The sequence below is a fragment of the Prionailurus viverrinus genome, chromosome D3 (assembly GCF_022837055.1).
Source record: "Prionailurus viverrinus isolate Anna chromosome D3, UM_Priviv_1.0, whole genome shotgun sequence".
Taxonomy (NCBI): Eukaryota; Metazoa; Chordata; class Mammalia; order Carnivora; family Felidae; genus Prionailurus; species Prionailurus viverrinus.
The window spans coordinates 82,740,829-82,764,134 of NC_062572.1; the positions used below are offsets into that span (position 1 = coordinate 82,740,829).

Consider the following 23,306-nt stretch of genomic DNA (forward strand, 5'->3'; position numbering starts at 1 on the left):
TGGCTTTTTTTCCACATCAGGGCACTGAAGGATGGGCTATCCTAATGATCCTTTATACGCCCATTTGTCACACGGCATAAAGCCAAGAGGCCACCTTGGCCTACTTCACAGAATAACCCAGTGGTCCCCGAGCACAGAGGGTTTCACTGTGCTACAGTGGAGATACCTGAAGCAACAATGATGGGTGGAGAAAAGAGTTGTATCTTGGCATCTACTATTCACTTTAAACATCCTGAAGAAATGATGACTAGGACCTGTCCAGTGAATGCCACGTCTTTCTGTATGAACCTGGCATATGCTGTATAGGAACTCAGGGGTATCACATAGGCCAAGTGCTGTGGGCTTGACCATAGCAGAGCATCATGGCGCTCACTTGGCTTGGCCTCTGTCTGTTAAAAAGACTCAGACTGAGTGCTCACAGGCTGCAGTCCTAGAACCCCAAAACCCGCTTGAAGGGATGGGGACTGAGCTGGTGATGGTCATCATTTAGAGTCAAAGCCACGAATAAGTCTCAGAAAGGGGCCTTCAGAAACACCAGTGTGAGTGCTGGGATAGGAGAGGAGGACTTGGAGAGACAGTGACTAAATCAGCCTGGGAGAGCAAAGCTGGGAGGGGTGCTGGAGTCATTCTCCGAAGTCTCTTTTGTAGGATGGGGAGCTTTTTAGGGCACCCAGGCACCCGTTGCAGGGAGTATGGCCAGAGTTGTAAAAGATGAGTCCTTAAACAAAATGCAGTTAAGTGAAGGTCCTCATGCTGAAGTCAGAATGAGGCCCCCTTTTATTAGGGAAATTGCTAAAGACTACGTGCAAAAAGTCAGCTAAGCGAGTGTGTTAATCAACTTAATGGTTTTGTTTTTCAAGGTTGCATTTCTAGATGATTGTTCTTTATGACCAGGAAGAGTCAGGCATGAAGGCCGTGGACAATGCTAATGGCTCAAGGCATTCCTTAAGAGCAGCTGTGAAAACATGTCCTAAGGCCTTGTACCTGCTGCAGCCTTTCCCTTTTGAGGTCTTTTCCTTTGATGTTTTTCTCCTACATCTCCCCCAGATACGGAGAACACAGCTATTTTCACTCTTCCAAGAGCTAACATTATATGTCAATTATATCTCAGTAAAAAAAAAAAAATGGGCAAAGGACCTGGAAAGACATTTCTCCAAAGAAGACCTCCAAAAAGCCAACAGGTACATGAAAAGATTACTCAACATCAGTAATCGTCAGGGAAATGCAAATCAAAACCACAATGAGATATCACCTCACACTTGTTAAGATGACCGTGTCAAAAAGAAAAGCACTAACCAGTGTTGGCAAGGATGTAAATAAAAGGGAACCTTATGCACGGTCAGTGGCAGTGTAAATTGGTTTAGCCATTACTGCAACAGTACAGAGGTTCCTCAGAAAGTTAAAAACAGAACTACTATGAGATACAGCAATCCCATCTCTGGATACATATCCAGTGGAAATGAAGTAAGTGTATTGAAGATATATCTGTACTCCCAGGTTCATTGCAGGACTATTCATAATATCCAAGACAGGAAAACAACCCAAGTATCCATCACGGAGAACCATGAAACTGTTGAATATGACACCATATGGGAGGATACGTGTATGACTAATGCCAGATGTTAATAATGGGGAAATTCAGAGGGATGGGCAAAGGGAGTAGATAGGAAGTCTTTTTGCTCGATTTTTCTGTAAAGCTAAAACTGCTCCAAAAAGCTTAAAGACTAATAATTAAAAAAAAAAAGTTAGTAGGGAGGAAATCTCCTTTACATGGATTTCAAAAACCAAAAAGTCTCTACTTTTTTTTTTTAGGTGTTTTCTGATAGTATTTTGTTTTCATTTCTATCAGTTTTATTCCCTTTCATACTTAAACACTCTTCTTTATCAGTCGTCTTTTTTTCTCTCTCTTATTTCAGGAACACTGAACCCCCAGATCAGTGTTTGGTATATACAATGTCACAGTGACTCAGGCAAAATCGCTGCTTTCCTAACTGCATTCACATCCTCACTATAATGTACAGGGAAGCCTGGGACGCCCCCCTGGACAGTAAATAGCATCAAACCAGATTCTGCGTCCTTGTGCATCAACGGGGCATAGAACGTCGGACTTTTCTCGGATCTCTTTTCAGAGTGACCTCCATGTGAAATTACTGCACAGTTAAAGATGAAGTGAAAAAAAAATATGGTACAGTGAGAGATTTGTCTGTGTGTTTACTGATAAGTATAGCTTTTTCCCTTGACTTCTAATTTTTTTTTTTTTTTCAGGAGCAGAATGGAATGGCAGAAATGAAGACTTAATGGAGACGCTTCTTGGGGAGAAATCCCCCTCAGACTTCTGCATTGAGGAATCTAGATCCTTCTCCCCATGCTGTCCTTGGAGTTCCTGGATTAATGGGGTAACCAAAATACTGGTGTGACTGGCCCAGTCTTGGCTCACCTCTGTTGTCCTTGTGTAACAACCAACAGCTTCCCATTTCATGCTCAAAAGTATCCTGGTTTGGATTATAAGTTATATGGTTTTCCTACCTTAATCCTACTGGATATTATGTCATGGTCTGTGGTCATCCTATCAAATGGCTGTTAGTTACCTAAGGCAACAGAAAAGGGCAGCTGGAAGGAGGCTCCAGTTCTCCCAGCAGCCATAACACTGATGCTCGACCAGCTCTTGGTGTTTGCTTTCATGTCCCATGGTCCTTTGATTCACTTCCTGAGAGTGTCATCCCTCTTCTTGTTTTGGGGCCTTTCTCGGGGAAGCTGCTCCTTCTGTGTCTTATTGTGGGGGAACCTTCTCCTTTTGTTTCTTTCCATTGGTGGCACTTGTTTTTTTCTTTGGGTCAGTAGAGAAAGCGGAGTTCAGTGAGGCACCCAGCCCACCCTCAGTCTGACACAAAAAAGCACGTGTACCTCCAGTCAGCCCCAGATTTGCTGCCCAAGAGTGAATGACTTCAAAAGATTGTTGTCATTTCATTATTCATTTATAACCTGGTTAATTTTTGGAAGATATATTTCTGGAGCACCTAAGTTCTAAGCCTTGTGTGTATTATTATACCTATTATTTATGTATTTTATTCATTATATACATATATATATAATGAACTTCTATATATGAGTGATGGGTGAGGACCTCCTAGTGCGGAACGCTGTAAGCCATTTCAGGGAATGAGGACTTTCTTCCGAGACAAATGACTCGATCAGATTTGCATTCTGTAAACATCACTTGAGCTTCTAAATGGCCACCTTTGTAATGGGAAAGATGCAGTATAAGCTACATAAAGTACATCATAAGGAGTATTTTCCATGTTAACAATTATTTTGACAGAACCCGAAGAGGCTAGAGGTGCGGGTACAATGCCTGCTCATGGTTTGTTTTGGTTATATGTAGATAGCATCTTTGACAATTTAGGTGTGACAGTGAAGGCGCCGTTAAGATGCTTAAATGGGTGATGGAAATGTCCGGTAATGTGGACATGAGTCAGCGTCGCTCACAGCAGCTCTGATACATCTATGCCAAGAATCCCCCAGTCTAGTCCCCAAGCATCTTTGACCATCAATGTAGAAAAAGACTCATGTGAAGAGGTAATAAGGCTGTTGGCTGACATTTACCAGCGTGGGTTTGGCAGGGTTTCTAGGTTCTGTACGCAATCTTCAGATTTATTTTTTAAAATACTGCTTTCTATTAATTAAATCTTTGTAAGTCTTACAGAACTTACACCAAACCAACAGACTCTTCCTGCGCTTGTTCCCACTGGTTACTGTGGGTCCTTCAGAATCCCACCCCTTACTTCCATAGTGCCCCAAATCCTCTCTGGGACTCCCCACTTTTCCCTTCCCTGTGGTTGGCTCAGTGTCGAATCTGCTCCCCTCTCTCTGGTGCCACAGAAGCCACCTGTGATGTCACTAATGGGTCCACGAAGGGGCCACCCTCTGTTGGTGCTGTGTCCAGAACTGCATTGGGTTAGGCCTGGACCTGCTGCCCCTGTCCAGTGGGCCCAAGGATTTGGTGTGAGGAGGCAATTCGTTGCTTGCAGTGGAAGCTGGGGTCGGAAAACTCTCACTACCTGTTTGCCGTATCCCATCCCGTCATTCCCAAGCAAGGCTGCAATGCTGTCCCAGTCTTGTTCAAGGATGACGCAGAGCCTATTTGAACTGCCCCATGAAGCTTTTTGCCCTGAGACTCAGGCTCGAGTGTGGGAGGGACATGACCTGAGCATACAGGTGGGCTGCTTATACAATTGCCCTTCATCTCTGAACCTGAGCCACTGTCCTTGGTTCATGGACGCCCTGACTCTCCTCCTGAACATGAATTCTTTCCAGGATGCCTCTTGGTTCCTCATGCATATGGGCTCCAGTGCGCTCTCCCACCTGTGTGCCCATGCCATCCGAATTCCTGCGTGGACCACAGGTCCATCTGGCCATGCTCCCCGTTTTCACTTATACATATCAGCCTCCAAACTTCTTTTTTTTTTTTTTTAATTTTTTTTTTCAACGTTTATTTATTTTTGGGACAGAAAGAGACAGAGCATGAACGGGGGAGGGGCAGAGAGAGAGGGAGACACAGAGTCGGAAACAGGCTCCAGGCTCTGAGCCATCAGCCCAGAGCCCGACGCGGGGCTCGAACTCACAGACCGCGAGATCGTGACCTGGCTGAAGTCGGACGCTTAACTGACTGCGCCACCCAGGCGCCCCTCAGCCTCCAAACTTCTAATTCGCAGCCTCACTACACACAGTCCCTCTTCTCTGTTTTGCTTTTCTCATTGATACTTGTCACTCTCATTATATATTTTATTTATTTAGTTTAGTGACAGTCTTTCCCCACTAGTATGTGAACTTCATAAGGGCCGTTTTTTAAAATATTTTTTGTCGTCTCAGTGCCAGTAATGCGTAGAGCATAACAGATGCTCAATAAATGCCAGTTGAATCAGTTGAGGAATTAAATCCTTAAATCCTTCAGTACGTTGAGTGTCTACTATGTTCTTGATTTGGGAGATGAAGAGCATTTATTGGTCTCAGTGAGATATGCCGAATGGGGGCTAATGCAGTGAACTTGGCCCATGGCAGAACTCATGTGACAATTCTAATAGGATTGCTTATAGTGAAATTAAGATGACCCCAGGCCGCAATGTGGAAAAATGTTTTATTTCTGCATGCGCAATCTCTTCTGACAAAGAAGATGAAAGAGCCTGTATGCTCCAATGTAAGATAGGTTTAAGATGCACCTTGTGTTGAGCTGGGTTTCCCAGAACATCTAAACCACAGTTGAGGAGAGTCCATGACCTCTGAAGTCAGCTGACCCATTGCAATGATGCTTATAAGTGAAAGGGGACGTCCAACCTGTCTAACTGAGTGCAAGGTGCTGATAACAGCGAGCTGAGCAGTTTAGCGGTTGCTGGTTTGTTAGGACACCATTCAAATCAAGTCAAATTGTGAAGGATGGTCAAGAGTCTTCTGGCATCTCCAGAACAAAATTTCATAGTGTTATATAACATGACCAGATTTTGAAATTACTTCGGCTAAATTTTACTCAGCTTCCTCGCCACCCCCAGATTTTTATTTAAATTCTAGTTCGTTGACATACAGTGCAATTTTGGTTTCAGGAGTAGACATTAGTGGTTCATCACTTACAAGCAACATCCAGTGCTCAGCACAGGCGCCCTCCTTAATACCCATCACCCAGCTAGCCCATCCCTCAGTCACCTCCCTCCCTTAACTGTTTGTTTTCTATCTTTAAGTCTTCAAGGGTCTCTTACGATGTGTTTCCCTCTCTCTCTCTCTCGTTTCCCCTCTGCCATATGGTCATCTGTTTTGTTTTCTTAAATTCCACCTGTGAGTGAAATCATACGGTATTTGCGTTTCTCTGACTGACTTATTTTGCTCAGCATAATACACTCTAGCTCCATCCACATTGTTGCACATGGCAAGATTTCATTCTTTTTTATCGCCGAGTGACATCCCATGGTATTTAGATACCATCTCTTCTTTATCCGTTTTGTAGTCGGTGGACATCTGGGCTCTCTCCATAGTTTGGCTATTGTTGATAATGCTGCTATAATATTGGGGTGCATGTACCCCCTCAAATCTCCACTTTTGTATCCTTTGGGTAAATACCTCGTAGTGCAATTGCTGTATTGTAGGGTAATTTTGTTTTTAACTTTTTGAGGAAGCTCCGCAGCATTCTCCTGAGTGGCTGCACCAGTTTGCGTTCCCACCAACAATGTAAGAGGACTCCCCTTTCTCCACATCCTGGCCGACATCTGTTGTTTCTTGTGTTGTTAGTTTTAGTCGTTCTGACAGGTATGAGGTGGTATCTCATATTCAGCTTTTATGCTAAGTTACCACCTCTTTGCCAGTCTCTTCCTGCTGGGTGAGACCATAGTATAAGATGTGTAAAGAACATAATCTGCTTATGGGAGACCGTGGTGACAGTAATGGCAGTGGGAACTAAATTTATTGAGGTATTACTACATGCCAGCCACCATTTTAAGATTTTACCAATTTGATCCCCACAGCTGTATGTGATGTCCCTCGGTCACTTGGACTGAGTAAGAATGAGTAACTTACCTGAGGTCACACTGTTGGTTGTAGGGCCAAAATGTGAGCCCCAGCAGCTTGACTTTAGAGTCTGTGTTCTGTCCTCTGCGCCATTGCTGTAATGCTACTGGGTACATTTGTGAAAGTTGGAGCGGGGGGTTAGATTGGCAATTTAAAGGCCTGTGTTCTAACTCTGCTTCTGCCACACTCCCCTTTAAGTCCTATGGTCCTTAAACACTTTGAGCTAATTGACACTTGCTTAAAGGCTCTAGATGTATTGGGGCAGCTCCCCTTCCTATCACTAGATGGCAGAGTTGGTGGCGGGAGGGAGGGGAAGGTGTGGTATAGATGTATGTATGGTATTTAATTTGTAAATCTCTGTCCTACTGGTAAAATAGTTTATGGGCTATTTCAGTTGGTATTATAAATATTCATTACATTTCTACTCATTAAATTTCTTTCAGTTTGTATTTAATAGTTCCCCCTTTTCCTCTCTATTTGTTCAATGTATACAGTATCTACAAAAGGAATATAAGTCAGATAGCAGGGAATTTGGCTGCCTCGCTCATGACAATGACCAGAACAGTATCTGGCCTATAGTCAGGACTCAAAATTATTTGAGGTTTTCTTTTTTTTTCTTTTTATGTTGTAAGGATTTCCTTTCCCTTTTCATTTTGAACAAATGTTAGTGTTATAGAAAAGTTGAAAACATAATACAGAGTTGCCTTCTGTCACTCCATTTCCTGTAATGTTAACGTCTTACATTACCTTAGTGCAGATATCAAGAATAAAAAATTAACATTGGTACGGTCTTATTAATTAAATTACAAACCTTACTTGAATTACACCCATTTTTTTCCCCGCTAATGTTCTCTTTCTGTTTTGGGCCCATACTTAGGGTTTCACATTATATTTAGTTATTATGTTTTCTTAGTCTTCTCCAGTTCTGTAAAAATTCCTTGATTTTTCCTGGTATTTCATGACCTTGACAGTTTTTATTGATCCATTATTTTACAGAATGTCCATTAGTTTGGATTTGTCCAATGTATTCTGCTAATTGGAGTGAGGTATTGCGTTTGGGGCAAGAAAACCAGAAGAATGATGTGCTCTCATCTGTGCACCACATCAGGGTGTTCATGATGTTGATATGTCTTATTGCTGGTGATGTTTACCTTGATCACTTGGATGATGTGATGATTGCTAGGTTTCTCCATTATAAAGTTACTTTTTTATCCCTTTGTATTACTGAACACCTTTGAGGAGATTTTTTTTGGAGATGATGCAAATCTAGTCTCCCCTCAAGCTTTGCCCACAAATTTTAGCATCTTTTTCTGCTGTACATTGCCGTATGATCCATTTGGCCCATCGCTATACTGTTGGCCTCAGTTTTTATTCTTCTATGACCCTCTAGGTACTTGCACTGGAGTGTGGATAAGAGACAGTGAAGTGTGCATATATTGTACATCTACTACCTATTTGCTGGTTCAGATAAAGATTATTTTACTGACGTGTAATTAAATTCCCCAACTGGATCTCTCTGGACCTCAATTTGGATATTTTTAAAGTAAGAAGCTATGCTCTGAAAAAAATATTGGAAGCAAATTTCAACAGTAATGAATGGAATAGGATCCACCCTCTTATATCCATTGAAAATTTAAAGAGACATTGTATTTGCAAAAATTTACCCAGTGTGTAAACATTAGAAATCATAGGTAATCATAAAGAAAAAAAAAACCTCATAAATTCTTCCTTGAACTCTAACCTTTGTTAAGATTATGCCAGTATCCTTTATAATTTTCCTATGTATATATACACATATATTTAAATTTCTGTTTTAAGAAGGCTTATATTGCATATATCATGTTAAACTTGATTTGTGTACTTAAAACATTAAATGATTCTTAAGAGCAGTACAGTCATTTACAGGATGCAGCAGGATTTCTATAAATAATTCCTTATTATTGTATATTTTCAGTTGGTTTACTTTTTAAATTTTAAACGTATCAGATGATAGTTTGCGATAATATTTGAGGGCTAGTTGCCCCCTTGATGTCTCAGATCCACCTCTAGGCTTTCTGTGTACATCGGCTTCATGAAGAAAGAGAATGCTCTGGGCAGTGAAGGGGTTCCTCAATGGATTTTCTAGTTAATAGCCTTGAAAGTCAAGCTTTTGTTTGCATATACCTGAATTTGGGAGACCAGGCTTTTTGAATTTCCAAGATTTGGCACTAAAAATGCAGGATGCAAACCATGAGAGAAGCAGAATATGCAGTTAATTTGACACGTGTGTGTGCATTTCTGCTGAGTACGTATATAGTGCTGAAACAGCTTATGCACAGACTTATAATCAGTTTGAGATACTGCCAGAGAGTATCCCAAAGTAGAGTTTGCACCAGCAATGTATGAGAAGTTCTTGTTCAAATCTTTTGCACATTTTTCTATTGGGTTTTCTTTCCTTTTATTACTAATTTGTAGAACACCCTTCATGTATTTGGATAACAGATCTTTGTCATAAATATTTTTTGCAAATATCTTCTATCAGTTTCTGGCTTATGTTTTCACTCTCTTGAAGGTGTCCCTTTGATGACCAGAAAGCTCGTAATTTTAATGGAATCAATTTATCAATCTTTTCCTTTACGGCTAATGCTTTTTGTTACCTGTTCAAGAAATTTTTGTCTAAACCTAGTTAACGAAGATATTCCCCACTGTTATCTTCTAGAAGTTTTAGTGTTAAGTCATTTCCCTTAAGAACTATAATCCATCTGGAATCTATTTTTGTGAAGGCTGTGAAGCATAGGTCAGACTTCATTTGTGTAAAAGAAGTGTGGCTATCCGTATTCCCTCCCTCTTCCCCTACTTAGTGGTATCTTTGTTTTAAATAAGAATCAAATTGGTTGATCTGTTTCTAGCTTCTCTGTTCTGCTCTATTGGCCTGTTAGTCTGTCCTTCCACCAATACCACTCTTAATTTCTATAGCTTTCTAAGTTTGGCGTCTCCTCATGGAGGGCTCCGACTTTGTTTTTATATTTCAAGGTTGTCTTCTTTTATGTATATAAATTTTTACATTTGTATATAAATCTTAGAATTAGCCCATCAGTCAAGGGGAATTAAGGAGGACACTTGTGGGGATGAGCACTGGGTGTTATATGTAAGTGATCAATTACTAAATTCTGTTCCTGAAATCATTATTACACTACATGTTAACTAACTTGGATATAAATCTTAAAAAAATAATAAAAAAATATGGGCAGAGGACATGAATAGACTTTTTCCAAAGAAGACATATAGATGGTCAACAGGCACATGAAAAGATGCTCTTTATCACTAATCATCAGGGAAATGGAAATCAAAAGCTCATTGAGATACCACCTCACACCTGTCAGAATAGCTAAAATCAAATACAAAAAAAATAACAAGTGTTGGCAAGGATGTGGAGAAAAAGGAAACACATGTACTGTTGGTAGGAATGCTAGCTGGTGCAATCACTGTGGAAAACAGTATGGACATTCTCCCCAAAATTAAAGATGAAATTACCATATGGTCCAGTAATTCTGCTACTGGGTATTTACCCAAATAAAAGAGATATTATGGGCCCCTGTGTTTATTTCAGTATTATTTATAATAACCAAGTTATGGAAGCCATCCTAGTGTCCATCAATAGATAAATGGATAAAAAGATGTGGTTTATATATACACATACATACTATGGAATACTAACTACTCAGCCATAAGAAAGAATGAAATCTTGCCCTTTGCAACAACATGGATGGAGCTACAAGATATAATGCTAAGTGAAATAAGTCAGAGGAAGACAAATACCACATGATTTCTTTCATTCATATGTGGAATTTAAAAAACAAAACAAATGAATAAAAGAGAGAGAAACCAAAAACCAGACTCAAATATAAACAATAAACTGGTGGTTGGTTGCTGAAGGGGAGGCAGGTGGAGGGATGAGTGGAATTGGTAAAAGGACTAAATACACTTATAATGAGCACTAAGTAATATACAGAATTGTTGGAATCATTATATTGTACATATGAAACTAATACAATACTGTATGTTAATTATACTTGATTTAAAAATGTCTAAAAAATTTTAAAAAATCAGCCCATCAGTTTACAAATACATACACATAAGTTACTGGATTTTGGTTGAATAGCAAAAAAAAAAAATCTATGAAAAAATTTTGAGGAATTGACATATTTCCAATATTTAGTTTTCCATCCATAAGCATAATAAGTCCTGCCATTTAGACTTTCTTTCATGTCTCTCAATTACATTCTTTTAATGTTCTGTGAGGAGGTCTTGACCATTCTTGGATTTTGGGATCCCTTTATAAATGTCATCAATATTCATATTTGCTAATTCAGCAAGGAAAATGTCAGGGCAGACGATGAGATTTAGAGTCATGGACAAGCCTGCTAGGGAAGACTCATTTCTGTGCCGTCCCGTCTCTGTTTTGATTTATTTGTTTTGCTTTTTTTCTTGTGGTGGTGGTTGTTTTTCAATGCCTTGAGGTAGGTGTGGGATCCTCTGTGGCCAAGTATCCAATCCATTTTTGAGTAGAAGAACCCTGTTTTATTCACCAGTTTATAACAAAGCCACCCTGGGAATTCACTCTTCGAACACTTTGCCAGTGGTATCTTGGTGTAACTTCTGGTACCCCTGGTTTTTAAGACCTTTTTTTTCATGAAGTTCCTCACTCTAACATGTCTTCTCATCTCAGGAAATCTCCTTCTAGGGGCTTTCTGCCCTTGTATCCATCTGAATTTCTAGGTTCCACTGAAATGCTGCTTTCCAGTTCCACCAGTCTGCAGCAGCAAAAGAGGGTCCCTGTGAAGCCATTCTCCGCTGGTCATGTCCCCTGATTCTCTTCCTCCACTTCTTTCTTCTATTTTCATGTCCAGGAGGGGAGTGCAGGGTCCCATCACTTACTCCCTCTGAGTCACTGCTCCTTGTGATAGTGATTTGCAAGTGAACCCTGTTTATCTTTCCCTGGCACTTCTGGTACTTACATAACTCTCTTCCCTGCCATCAATGATGTACTTTTCATCATTACAATTTCTTACAGAATTTCCATTAACATTATATGGGGGATGGGATGCGGGGGTGAGAATTAAATGTATGTTTTCAAATCTCCTCTTTTCCCACAGCTTTAAAACCGTTGTACTAGTTAATACATTAGAATCTGGAGAGGTGTTATCTTCAAAACTCTTCCACCTGCTTCTGATGTTGAAATCTCTTAAGGGATCGGGGCGCCTGGGTGGCTCAGTCGGTTAAGCGGCCGACTTCGGCTCAGGTCACGATCTCGCGGTCCGTGAGTTCGAGGCCCGCGTCGGGCTCTGTGCTGACAGCTCAGAGCCTGGAGCCTGTTTCAGATTCTGTGTCTCCCTCTCTCTGACCCTCCCCCGTTCATGCTCTGTCTCTCTCTGTCTCAAAAATAAATAAACGTTAAAAAAAAAAAAAGAAATCTCTTAAGGGAAAAACTCTTTCCGCCAAGATTAGAGAGATATCCAAGTACGGGTTTCTTTGGGAAAGTGATTCTGATAAAGGTTCAGATTAAGAAGTAATGGCACATATCCCTGCTTTTGAGGTAAGAACAGGTTTTGTTACTGGGGAAGGGGTCAAAACCTAAGGGAGATTTGGAGGGCATTGGGCATTTGAATGGGAGGGAATGAGGAAAAGGGATGTACTCATACTTATACCCTAAGTCTAGCCTTGGCAATGGGTCTGACTCTTCCTGTATCCATAGGGGTGGGTGTGTTTGTGGTGAGGGGGTGAGGGGGTACAGGGGATGTTGTTTCTATAAAAGACTAGTGACCTTCAGATAACTTACTGTATTATGCCATGCTTACCCTTTCTAACCTGGAACTTACCCATGGACCAGGGCATCCAGTAAGATGGAGACTGGGTATCCCCAGCCCAAATAAATGGAAATAGAGAACAGAAGTGGTTCCATAAATCAGTGATGCTGGCTGACTTTATTTAACACAAGCAGGGATGTCTCCTTATTTCAGCACACAGACATGACATCTCCATGTTCCACTGTCACAGGGCCATAGCTGTATTTAACGGCAAAGGCAAAATGACAATAATTTTGCGAGGTGGATAGGATTTTTATTTTCCATATAGATCGTGGTGCAATGCAAACATGAAAAGTCTTCTTTCAAAAATAATTTAGGAAATGTGCAGGTGGATATGAAGGATGTTTATAGTCACGGCCAACCAAAAATACTGCTTGGACCACAATTAATAAAGTACATATTTTTCAAATGCTTACCAGGTCTCTTACGTTATATTAAATCTTTGGGATTTTAAAGTAGCATGGCTTGCTTTCTGTGCTCAGGAAAAGATCTTATAGGAGGGACTTAGAACTGACAAGGTAAAATTGTATCTAAAAGGTAGAACATTCAGTAAAATATATGTTGAAAACATATTATCAAGGATGAAAGAAATCAATATGGGTGCATGCTCATATAGAAGATGGTGAAAATGGGGAGACTTGACATGGACCTTGAGTAGTGGGGTAACATGTAGATAGAAGAGTATTATAGGTACAGTTCTCATTATAGATAGATTTTCCAGGACTGCCTCAATCTGTTATTACATTAATAACACATTTGTTAAATGCCTACTATATACTAAGTACTTTGCGTATGCTACCTATAATGCTCTCAACCATTAATCCTCCCCGTTTTTCCCCATTACCAAAATCCTCCCCATTTTTCAAATAAGCAAAGCAAGACTTAGAGAGCTTGCCAAAGGTCACATGGGTACAAGGTGAGGAGCTGGAATTTCCAGTACACCACACCCTTCTGTATTCTGCTACCAAAAGTGTGCTTCCCAGAAGACATATCCTGACATCTGGTTCGGAGTATATGGTCTCTGCCGTGTATTGGGTCATCAGTGTTTCTCCAGAGTCGCACATTGCCATCTGTCATTGGCAAAAACGATCCATGTGTTGCAAGATTATCTTGAGATCTGGGACTTGAGTCGTTTCATCTTCCAGGGACACCATTTGAACTCTAGATAGTGAGTGCCCTCGAAATGGTCTCAGCCCTGGGCAGAGGCCAGGACTGTCTGAGTCCTGCACCTGGTGCTTGGCCCCTCTTGGCTCTGGCTTACCCTCATGTGCATCCCTTCTTTGTGTTCTATTCTGCTGGCTCTGATTCTTGGCTCTTGACTGATAACCTGCCCAACATCCAGGTACATACAGTTTAGATGGGGATGTTTTCTTTCTGTGGTTTACTTGCTCATGAACAAATAGTAGAATGAATAACAGACACTATAGCACCACCCTAGGCTTCCTGCTGAGCAGGGGGCTGCCCTGTATCTTCCTGAGCTGGACAGGGAAGCCTAGTTGGTATGCCTCTTTGGTGTCCCCTCCATGATTTTCGTACTAGTGCCGTCTGGGAGGGGGGAGGGACTTCCGTGCATTGCTGTCACTACTGCTGCTGTAGTCACCGGCCTCTCCCTCAGGGGTTGAGCCAGTGGGAATTCTGGAGAACTTTCCCTGGACCTTGGCAGAGGTGAGGTGGGAGGAGTGAGGAGTCAGGAGGGAGGAGGCAGGAGGAACCTGAGCCCATCAGTGCAGGTGGCAGAACTGCAGTGGGAGGAGGTAAGTGGCATTCTTATGCATGCTGGGTTATTCTAGAGTATTCTCAGATACCCTAAAATGGATGACAACCCCCAGAGCCTGAGGGCTGTCTGTGTGAGCATTTATCTGCCTTCAGAGGAACAGCTTTGCCTCCAGCATCTGGGTTTCTGGAAGCCAGACAATGACTTGCTTGGTAAAACTGTAGCCTTCTCTTGCTTCCCTGAAGGCATTGTAAACTCCCCTGTCCTTCTCTATTCTCTTCAGGGTTGTTGCAGAGTGATTTTGCGATGAGGATGACAGTGAATGGCAGCCTCTATCCCACTGGCCGACATATTGGATATAGGAAAATCAGCTTTGTTCTTTACTGTGTGTGAAAAATGCCTGCCAATTGCAGAACAAAGCCATGCTTATAAAAGATAACTTATGCACTGAATGAATATACTTAATGCTTGCATCTGGGCTTTCTATCCCCCAGGCGTAACGACATGAATAAGTATGTGTGAATGAATGAATGGATATTTACAAGCTAGTGTTTTCTACTTTTTTTTTTAACAGCAAATGATCTAAAACCCTGATGACAAGTTGCATTCCCCCCCAAAAGTCTGCTATGTGTTAGATGCTCCCTGTTGATGATATTTTCATTATTATCAATGATATTTGGCAACTTCTAGCAACAATGGTGAGAGGCTTGAGCTTGTTGTTGTTGTTTTTAGTAATGTTTGGAGCTTTTGAGTACTTGATAAACTTATTCAGAATCAAAAGTTCTCCAAAAAAAGCCAAAGCTGGGTACAGCTGAGCTTTAGAAGGCCTCTGTACTGTAAATGTTGTCTTCTATAATAATTTATAGCCTGGATATCTCTGCTAGTATTTTTGCATTCGATAAAGATGGACTAGGGAGTGGGCTTCTCATGGGGCCCCCAAACGGCATGACACAAGAGGAGAGGAAGGAAAAGGACTTTTTAATTTGTGAGGCCCTGACATCTGCGGTTAGAGCAGAACTACAACAGGAAACCTTGCATTTAATCAAAGTTGTAGCTGGAAGATTTTGATCCAAAGTCTATGGTAGAGTTTTCAATGCTAACATATTTGAAGGGAAGCTTATATTTATAGCGATAAATCAAGTTGCATTTATTCCTTGACAGGGATGAAGTAAAACTATTCTGGAAGTTTATCTTAGAAAAGAGATGTGAAGTCTTCTGTCTGGCTGAAAAGTGCTTGGAGATCCATATAGAGCAGACTGAAAACCTCAGTTTCACCCTAGGGAAGTGTGCTATTCTATTCATGTTTCGTGACAGAATATGGGGTCTGGGTTTGCTCCAAAGCAAACACAGATTTCCTCCTTTATTCTTTGAGAAATAATCAGATTATGTTTTCCCGTCTGAACTTGGTAGTGTTGCCATAGGTGATGCTGCCTGGAACACCAGCAAATAGATAAAAAGCTCTACCTGTGACATTTTCTAGGTACAAGCCCTCTAGTCTTAGAATGTTCCCCAGAGGTGCAAAGATGGGATAAGGCTGGTTGTCCGGCCCATCCAGAGAGAAGCTGGAGCCCCAAGGACCGTAGTGCATGAGATTCTCTGTGCCCAAGCCCTTCCCTCCAGCTCAGTCAACCTCACTGGCTTCTCTCCTTCCTTGTTCCAGAAGGAGTTGGAGCATCATCTCTCCTGGAAAGCCTCCTGCAGTTAGTTGCTCTGCCTGCCCCAAAGCTCTTTCCAAGTATCTCCAGCCATCACAGAGCATGGACTGTTGGAAGGAGGCAGGGAAAATGTTAGTAATTTCCTAGTGCCCACAGTGTTTAATCTGAATTGAGGTGGCATTTCAGGCCATAGCTAGAGGCTTCCTGTTTTGTTTTGGTTTTTTTTTTTTTTCCTATTTCTGAAATGAAGAAAAACAATTTTTCTATACTTCTTTTCTTCTCATTTCCCCTCCTCTCCCCCACCTTTTCCCCCCCAATTTTTCTTTTCCTATGCGAAGTTGAGAAATTTTGGGGTTAGAGGAGGCATGAATAGGGACAAAAATCAGGGATAAGATGAGAAGGACCCTGATTTCTTTCTACTGGTCCCCTTGGCATTACAGTTAGCCTGTTTTAATGGCAGACACTGGAGTTTGCAGGTTGACTGAACAGAATTCACTTACAATAGTATCATTTTAAAGGTGAGTTAGTGAGGCAGACTTGAAGAATTTTAAAAATCTTTATTCAACTGTGGACAAGAATTGTATCACATCACCAATAAAAAGCCTACAGTTCTCTATATAAGGTCATTGAAATGGTTGACCAATATGTTATTACCTGTCGCCAAAGGTGGAAACAAATAGCAATAACATTTATTGAGATAAATATTAGGGATTTATACACGAGCCTTTGAAGTTTAAAAGTAGGAAGGTACTCATCTCGGGGCACATGATGTTATGTAATGAGAGCATGCCGTAGGGGATACAAAGTAAAGACCAGAGCTGTTTTCTCACACCTGTTGCTACCTGTTTTCAGGCTCAGAGTATGAACTTTGCTGTGTGCCAGGTCTCATAAAATCATTACGCGTAGTGGGTTTATGAAACGTTTCAGCAAAGTGGTTGGGAATGTGTGTTCCTGCACATGGACAGTGACGGGCCATTTCTGTCCGTGGGGCACAGAGCATCCATTTATGAGTGGTTTGCTCCCAGCCACACCCGCAGGACCCGCAGAGGGATCCAGTGACAACACCACAATCTAACAGCAGTCCCAGCCCGGTCTCTTGTTAAAGGTTGTGAAAGCCAGGCAAGCCATTCATCTCATATGACAAAGTGGGTCTGGACCTCCGCTCCATCGCAGTTGAAATCAGGGTGGAGGATAAACAGAGGTTCCTGCTCAGTATTTTGGGGGGAGCTGGTGAAGGAGATTCTGTGAGATTAGAAGGCATCAATTACCTAGGGTGGTCAGGCCTGGCACTCCAAGACTTCCTGGCAGCTTCCTCCAAGACTCCTGTCCTACATTTTAGATTTTCCAGAGTTTTGGGGGGACTCAGAGTGTTTGTGTGTGTGTGTGTGTGTGTGTGTGTGTGTGTGTGTGTGAGAGAGAGAGAGAGACAGAGAGACAGAGAGAGAGAAGGAGGAGAAAGAGAGATGTGAGGAAATGGAAACACTTACAAGGACTCTGATTTCTTTGTAGTTGTCATAACAGTGAATTAAGTCTTTCTTTTCTCAAATTCTCTACTGCTTCCCAAGTTAGTCACCATTACCATTTTGAAAGTTTCTGTTCCGTGTTTCGAGTTAGAAACATAGAAAGTTTATCTTCCTTGCCTAGGAAATTTAGTTAGCTACAAAACAAAAATTTGGATTCTGGATTTTCTGATTCTTATGGAGTCAAATGATTGTGCATAAATTCTATTTATTACAGCATGTGTACCCTTGGAAAAGCAATTGAATCGCTTGAAATTTTCAGCTGAAAATAGGAATACCAATAGTGACAATAATAAAATAACGATATTGAGGGATATGCTTGTGAGGGTCAAGAGAGAGGCTAATTTGCCGTTGCCTTTTTATAGTTTTAGTTGGTGTAATAGTTTTAAGTTATAAAGTTGGATAGAGGTCTGTCAAGAATCAATTGTGTGGTTTGCCAAAGTCTTTAATCTCATTGATTTCCAGAGGGCCATTTAATGCTTTAGGGTAGGAGTTGGCAGACTTTAGCTCTCAGTCCAAACCTGATTCTGTAAATAAAGTTTTAGTGGAACATAGTCATGTCCATTTGTTTCCTTACTTGCTATGTCTGCTTTCACGCTACAACTGAAAAATTGAGCTGTGAAAGATGGCCATACGGCACACAGACCCAAAATATTTACTGTCTGGTCGCTCGTAGAAAAAGTTTGCCAACCTCTGCTCCCAGGAGTTCCTGATGAAATAAACGGTCTCGAAATTTCTGCACTGCAATACTCAGTCTTTCATATAATTGTCAACACTGGACACCACACTTAGCAAAATATCAACAGAGCTCCTCTTCAAGTTCACAGTCTAGTTTGCCTCTCTGGTAAGTTTTAGTTTCTGAGGGGTGCTTTCCTGTTCGCTTGTTTGTCCCTCAACTGCAAGTGGCTTTACCAGGAGGGTGTGTTGCCCACATATTCTAGTAATTACTTCTTCAAACCTTCAGTGTCACATTGCCACATTCTCACAGCACCTGGCCCCGCCCCTGTCATGCACACACTTTGTACAACTGCCATCGCTAACTTTGGCCTACGTGGCAGGCAACAAATGGCACGATTGGTGTGACTTTAAAATATTTACAGATACAAAGCCCCAGAAATCTGTATTAGTATCATGACCACAACTTAGCCCAACTGCCTACCCGTGCCCAGAGCCTGACACCATCCGTGGAGATGAATTCTTTTTCCTCAGATATTTGTGCATGTCCTGGCTGGTGAAGAGTGGCACATGGGACTTAAATTTTATAATAAACAAATGTTCACTGCCTAGAATGGATTAGTTAATATAAAGTGAAGCAAAAAGTCATGAACTCCTTTCTTAAAGATGCTACCTGATTCACCGAAGCCCTCAGAAATAGAACCACTGTCTAGAAACTGGCTCTGAACACCAATGGCTTGGCTCTTATCATCCAGTCTCAAATCTTCTGTGTCTGGCCCCTGGAGAGACAGTGGTTGACTGTAGAGAGAAGTTTCTGGGACAGTTACAGGGAAAAGATGCTTTAGTGCAGGGCGCGTTTAAACAACCAGATCCTCCTAGCATCTGGATTTTTGGTATATGTGACATACACAAGACTGTCATGGAAACCCTGGTGGCTGTGTGTGATAGGCTTCCCTCCCTGACCCTCCCTCCAAGGTGAACGACCACTATGGGGCCCCTCCTCCCCACCTTTGGCACAGAGCCCAGCTCTTCAAAGGCATTCTCCCAGCATCCAAGTTCACTTAACAGCAAAGAGCAAGAATTTTACCTTTTTGGCCAGGGTCCAGGAGCTTTAGTAAGCCCTAAATATTTAAGAAAGATTTCAAAGGGATGCCAAGACTTGATTGGAATCGTCACTGGACCCACTTCTTGGTGGGTGGTTATCAAGCAATTGTAATTGTTCACATGCATGGGTACCCATGAAATAATACTTGCCCTTCCTATGAGCAGTGCTTTATGATCTATTCTATTTGTTTGTTCTCATGTGTCCTATACTATTCTGTCTTATCATGTACCAATGTATTTCTTTTTTTTTTTAATGTTGATGTCCATCCACTAAATTTATTTCATTTTCCCCAGTGGATTATAATCTGCAGTTTGAAAAGCAGCGTTCTAGGTACATTACTGACTCTTGCCTACTAAAATTGATGGCTAGGAAACAATATATATTTTCTTTCACACATGACACAGAATGACACAGGGACCTAATGGAGCACTCAGGCCTCTCTGGACATACACAACTTTTTTCCTTCTACAACTGGATGGGTTAATTTAAAATCCCGATTGTCTTTTTAATTTCATTATCTAGCTTTTTTCTCTTCCTTTCTTATTTCCCCTAGTCTGTCTTTTTTATTTTCTTTTTTCTTTCTGCCTTTGACCAGTAGTTCCATCGGCCACTTAAAGGGTTGCCATGTTCCCTACCGTCCCTGAACACTTGCATGTGTGGCTCTGGCTTCCTTTCTTCCCCTCCAGACTGGATCAAGTCCACTTGTCTCTGCTGAGTTTCCCTGCTCCCTCTAGTTCTCAATGAACTCTATTTCTTGGTTGTTCAGACAACACCCCCCTGTGGTACTTTTCATGCTGCCTTGTAATTGCTCATCAACTGTCTCCTTTACCAAACTTTGGGCCCATTGAAGGCTGGGACGGTGTTTTAATTTACCTACCACGGCATCCCCACGGTGTGGCACAAGCCTAACATCCAGTTGGCTGGCGCTTGATGAAAATTTGTTGGATCAATGAGTAGATAATTTGGAACTGCTGACTGGAGGGGGAAGAACCACTAGATGAAGGATTCGAATGGACAACCTTATTAAAATAAGTTCTATGGGGCGCCTGGGTGGCTCCATTGGTTGTGGCTCAGGTCATGATCTCACGGCTTATAGGTTCCATCTCCACGTCTGGCTCTGTGCTGACAGCTCAGAGCCTGGAGCCTGCCTCAGATTCTGTCTCCGTCTCTCTGCCCTTCCCCTGCTCATGCTCATGTTCTGTCTCTCTCTCTCAAATATAAATAAACATTAAAAAAATTTGGTTCTGTTAATAGTCTTATTTGGTTTTGTGAATGATGCCAAAATGTCCATAGAATTTCCTCCCGAAATAATACTGTGAGGTTTTTTCCCTCTTATCTCTGGTGTACAGTCTTTGCATCTTCATTCAGGTCATACTTGCCCAAGACATTCTACTACTGCTGAGTCTGACTTAAAGATTGTTATGTGCATTAGTATGTGGATCAGATGGTAGGAGACACAGTGGCCTCCTAGACATGTTTATGGGCTGCAGGGAAGTGGGAAGAGATGATATGCATATTAAGGATCCTAGCTTCAGGCACATTCATGAAAGACTGCATGTGCCAAGGATCTGATCTGCATGGTTTTCATTGGCATGGTTGTTGATTGGGTATCGTGGCTGTCTCAGCCAGTGCACATGGGGGTTGGTGCATGCAAGCAACTGGGCTTGTTCTCCAGCAGATCAGATATCTAAGAGGAAGTATTTTCCCTTGCAGTGGCATTTTCATCTCAGATTTTGTATCGATTCAATTGAATTAATCCTATATCTATGGAATATAAGAATATAATTCATTTTATCAATATTTAGTTAAAATTTAACTTTAATATGGTTGATGGCTTTCAACTAATTCAACATGGGAAATGCCACTTCTCGGAAAACTCACCAACAAAAGGAGATTGTTTAGTCCTCTCTTCTTTCTGTAATTTCATTTATGGAAAGACTGTTGTTAGTTTCTACTAAGATAGAGGTTATTGTAGTGATACAGCAGACACAGGCATTGCCTTCATGGGGCCTAAAGTATAAAGGAGAGACAGACATTAAACAAATACACATATACATAGTTTTAAACTCTTATAGCTTAAGAGCTATAGTTGTCAGCTCTAAAGGCATATAAGCAATGATGGTGGTTTGGACTAAGGTAGTCCAGGAAGAGATGATAAGAAGTGGATAGACCTGGGATAGGTTTTGGGGTAGGAATTCACTGTAGGACTTGGCAATGGATTGCATAAGTATGGGGGAGATGGAGAATTCAAAGGTTACCCTCAAAATTGTGTGCTGAACAACTGGACTGATAGAAGTTCCATTTACATAGAGAGAAGGGCTGAAAAGGAAGAACAGGTTTGGGGAAAGATCATGAGGGAAGATCATGAGATGCTTGTGAGATGTCCAGTAGACATTAGAATATAGGAATTAAAGGAGATCTTGGGTCTGGAGATGCAATTTTGGGAGTCCTCGGTGGTGGGTGACCATGGAAGTAATGGGAGTGGCTGAGATCTTCCAGAGAGAGGGTGGGAAGAGAGGACCAGAATTTACAGCACAAAGCAAACAGGAAGATCCAGCAGAGGAGACTGAGGATGGGTAGAGGCTCCACTAGGCTTTCATCCACCTCTGAAGATGTCCGAGGGGCAGGAGCACGTGCAGGAGACAGAGTGAGAGGCCTGAGTTTTGTTGATCCATTTGACCCTCACTTGTTCTGTGGTTTTTGAGCATCTTCTCTCTTCACAACCAACTGCTATGAACACTTAACTTTTTAAAACAGATAGGTAAAATAAGGGCTCTATTAAACGTGGCCTCTCCAGGTATGAATATTTAGGAAGAGAAGAGTCACTTAACATAATGACACGTTTCACTATATTCAGTGGCACATTCTAGATTCATTTTTATGTATTTGACCATAAAACAATAACTATGTAAATATCATAACATTTTAAATTAAACATTGAATTACTCTCATGCCTATAATATTAGCAGATAATTGTGAATCAAGAGGCTGATAAGATATGTTTGAGGTTAGGTCGTATCCTTACTTTCAGACTCCATCAGAAATAAAGGGAGGGGGGCCCAGCTACTATGGTCTAGTGTTAAACATATTCTATAACCTTGGGAATTGGGTGGATGAGGTTAGCCACAGACTCACTTTGTAGTTATGGAAAGGAATAAAAGGATGGATGAAAGTCCAACTCCAGAAAGAGATTGAGCACCCTAACCAATATCACACAAATCTCTGCTTTTCATTATCAAAATATAGACATCATTTTTCTGAACTGCTACAGGGAATTGTTGAAATCTTTATGTCTTCTCTATGTAGCTTTGTGCTACAAACTTCCTTGCTGCTTATGTTTGAGATAGTCTAGTTTCAATATTGAAAAAACTGGTAACTAATCCACTTCAAATTTATTAGTGGGTCTAAAAAAGGCCCACTCATAAATAATTTTATTTTAAAATAATCCTGGGGAAGTTACAGCCAAAACTAAATTTGGTAATGTTCCAATTCATCAGCTGCTTGACCTGAAGGATTATTACTTGTCCACATTTTAAGTAGTTGTTGTTAAGGTGTTAAGGGAATATAAAGCATTTATGTAGAGTACTTTAAATAACAGAAAGTCAGAGAAAGGTTAGGGGCTGGAGCTAGGAGAGTTGCAGGTGTTAGTGATAGCTTTGATTTGGGTTTAGTGAGGCAGAAATTAGTGGCCATTGGGCAAAGAAGACTATAACTGCTTCCTTTGTTAAAGATCGTGTCCTTGGAACATGCACTAAGTTATTTTACTAACATGCACTAAGTTATTTTACTAATTTTTGGCAGCTTGAATTCTATCATCTCACCATGCCATGCTTTGGGACTTGGGAACATATTCCAGGCCAAGGAACCCAGAAAAGAACAAGTTTGACCTGTGTTTCTAAATGGGTCACTATAAAGAATTGCATTACAAAACAATTACAGTTGTGTAGTATTTCCCAAGTTATGAAAACAGAAACTGCGTGCCATTTACGTGGTATGAACTGAATTGAAGGCAGGCCCAACAGTGAAACTTACCCAACCTTAAGGGTAAAAGAAAATTCTCCCAAGACTTGGACTCTTATGAGTGATGGATGATCTGACACGCTTGGGTGAATTGTTCTCCGTCACTTACAGCCTTGGTCCCAGGATCTGGAGTAGAATAATGTGAAAGCAGATGGGATTTGGTTATCTAACCTACGAAGATGCCACCTCTGTTCTTCTGCAGACCGTACCCCAGTGACACTG

The 23,306-nt window shown here is 41.3% G+C and overlaps 1 protein-coding gene and 1 long non-coding RNA gene across 2 annotated transcripts in view; one reads left to right on the top strand and one right to left on the bottom strand.

Annotated features, from left to right (window-relative positions):
- The first annotated feature begins 1,971 nt into the window (after positions 1-1,971).
- SERPINB7 (serpin family B member 7) overlaps positions 1,972-23,306 on the top strand; it is a 64,553-nt gene continuing 43,218 nt past the window's right edge. The window contains exons 1-2 of the mRNA XM_047828201.1: positions 1,972-2,185; positions 2,266-2,396. Coding sequence (XP_047684157.1) covers positions 2,298-2,396 — 99 coding nt within the window. The 5' untranslated portion in view covers positions 1,972-2,185; positions 2,266-2,297. The remainder of the gene's footprint in view (positions 2,186-2,265; positions 2,397-23,306) is intronic.
- The window catches only part of LOC125149324 (uncharacterized), a 28,022-nt gene continuing 17,226 nt past the window's right edge, over positions 12,511-23,306 (bottom strand). Inside the window, exons 2-4 of the long non-coding RNA XR_007145895.1 lie at positions 23,097-23,210; positions 20,946-21,074; positions 12,511-12,593 (exon numbers count right to left, since the gene is read on the bottom strand). This is a non-coding gene — a long non-coding RNA (uncharacterized LOC125149324). The remainder of the gene's footprint in view (positions 12,594-20,945; positions 21,075-23,096; positions 23,211-23,306) is intronic.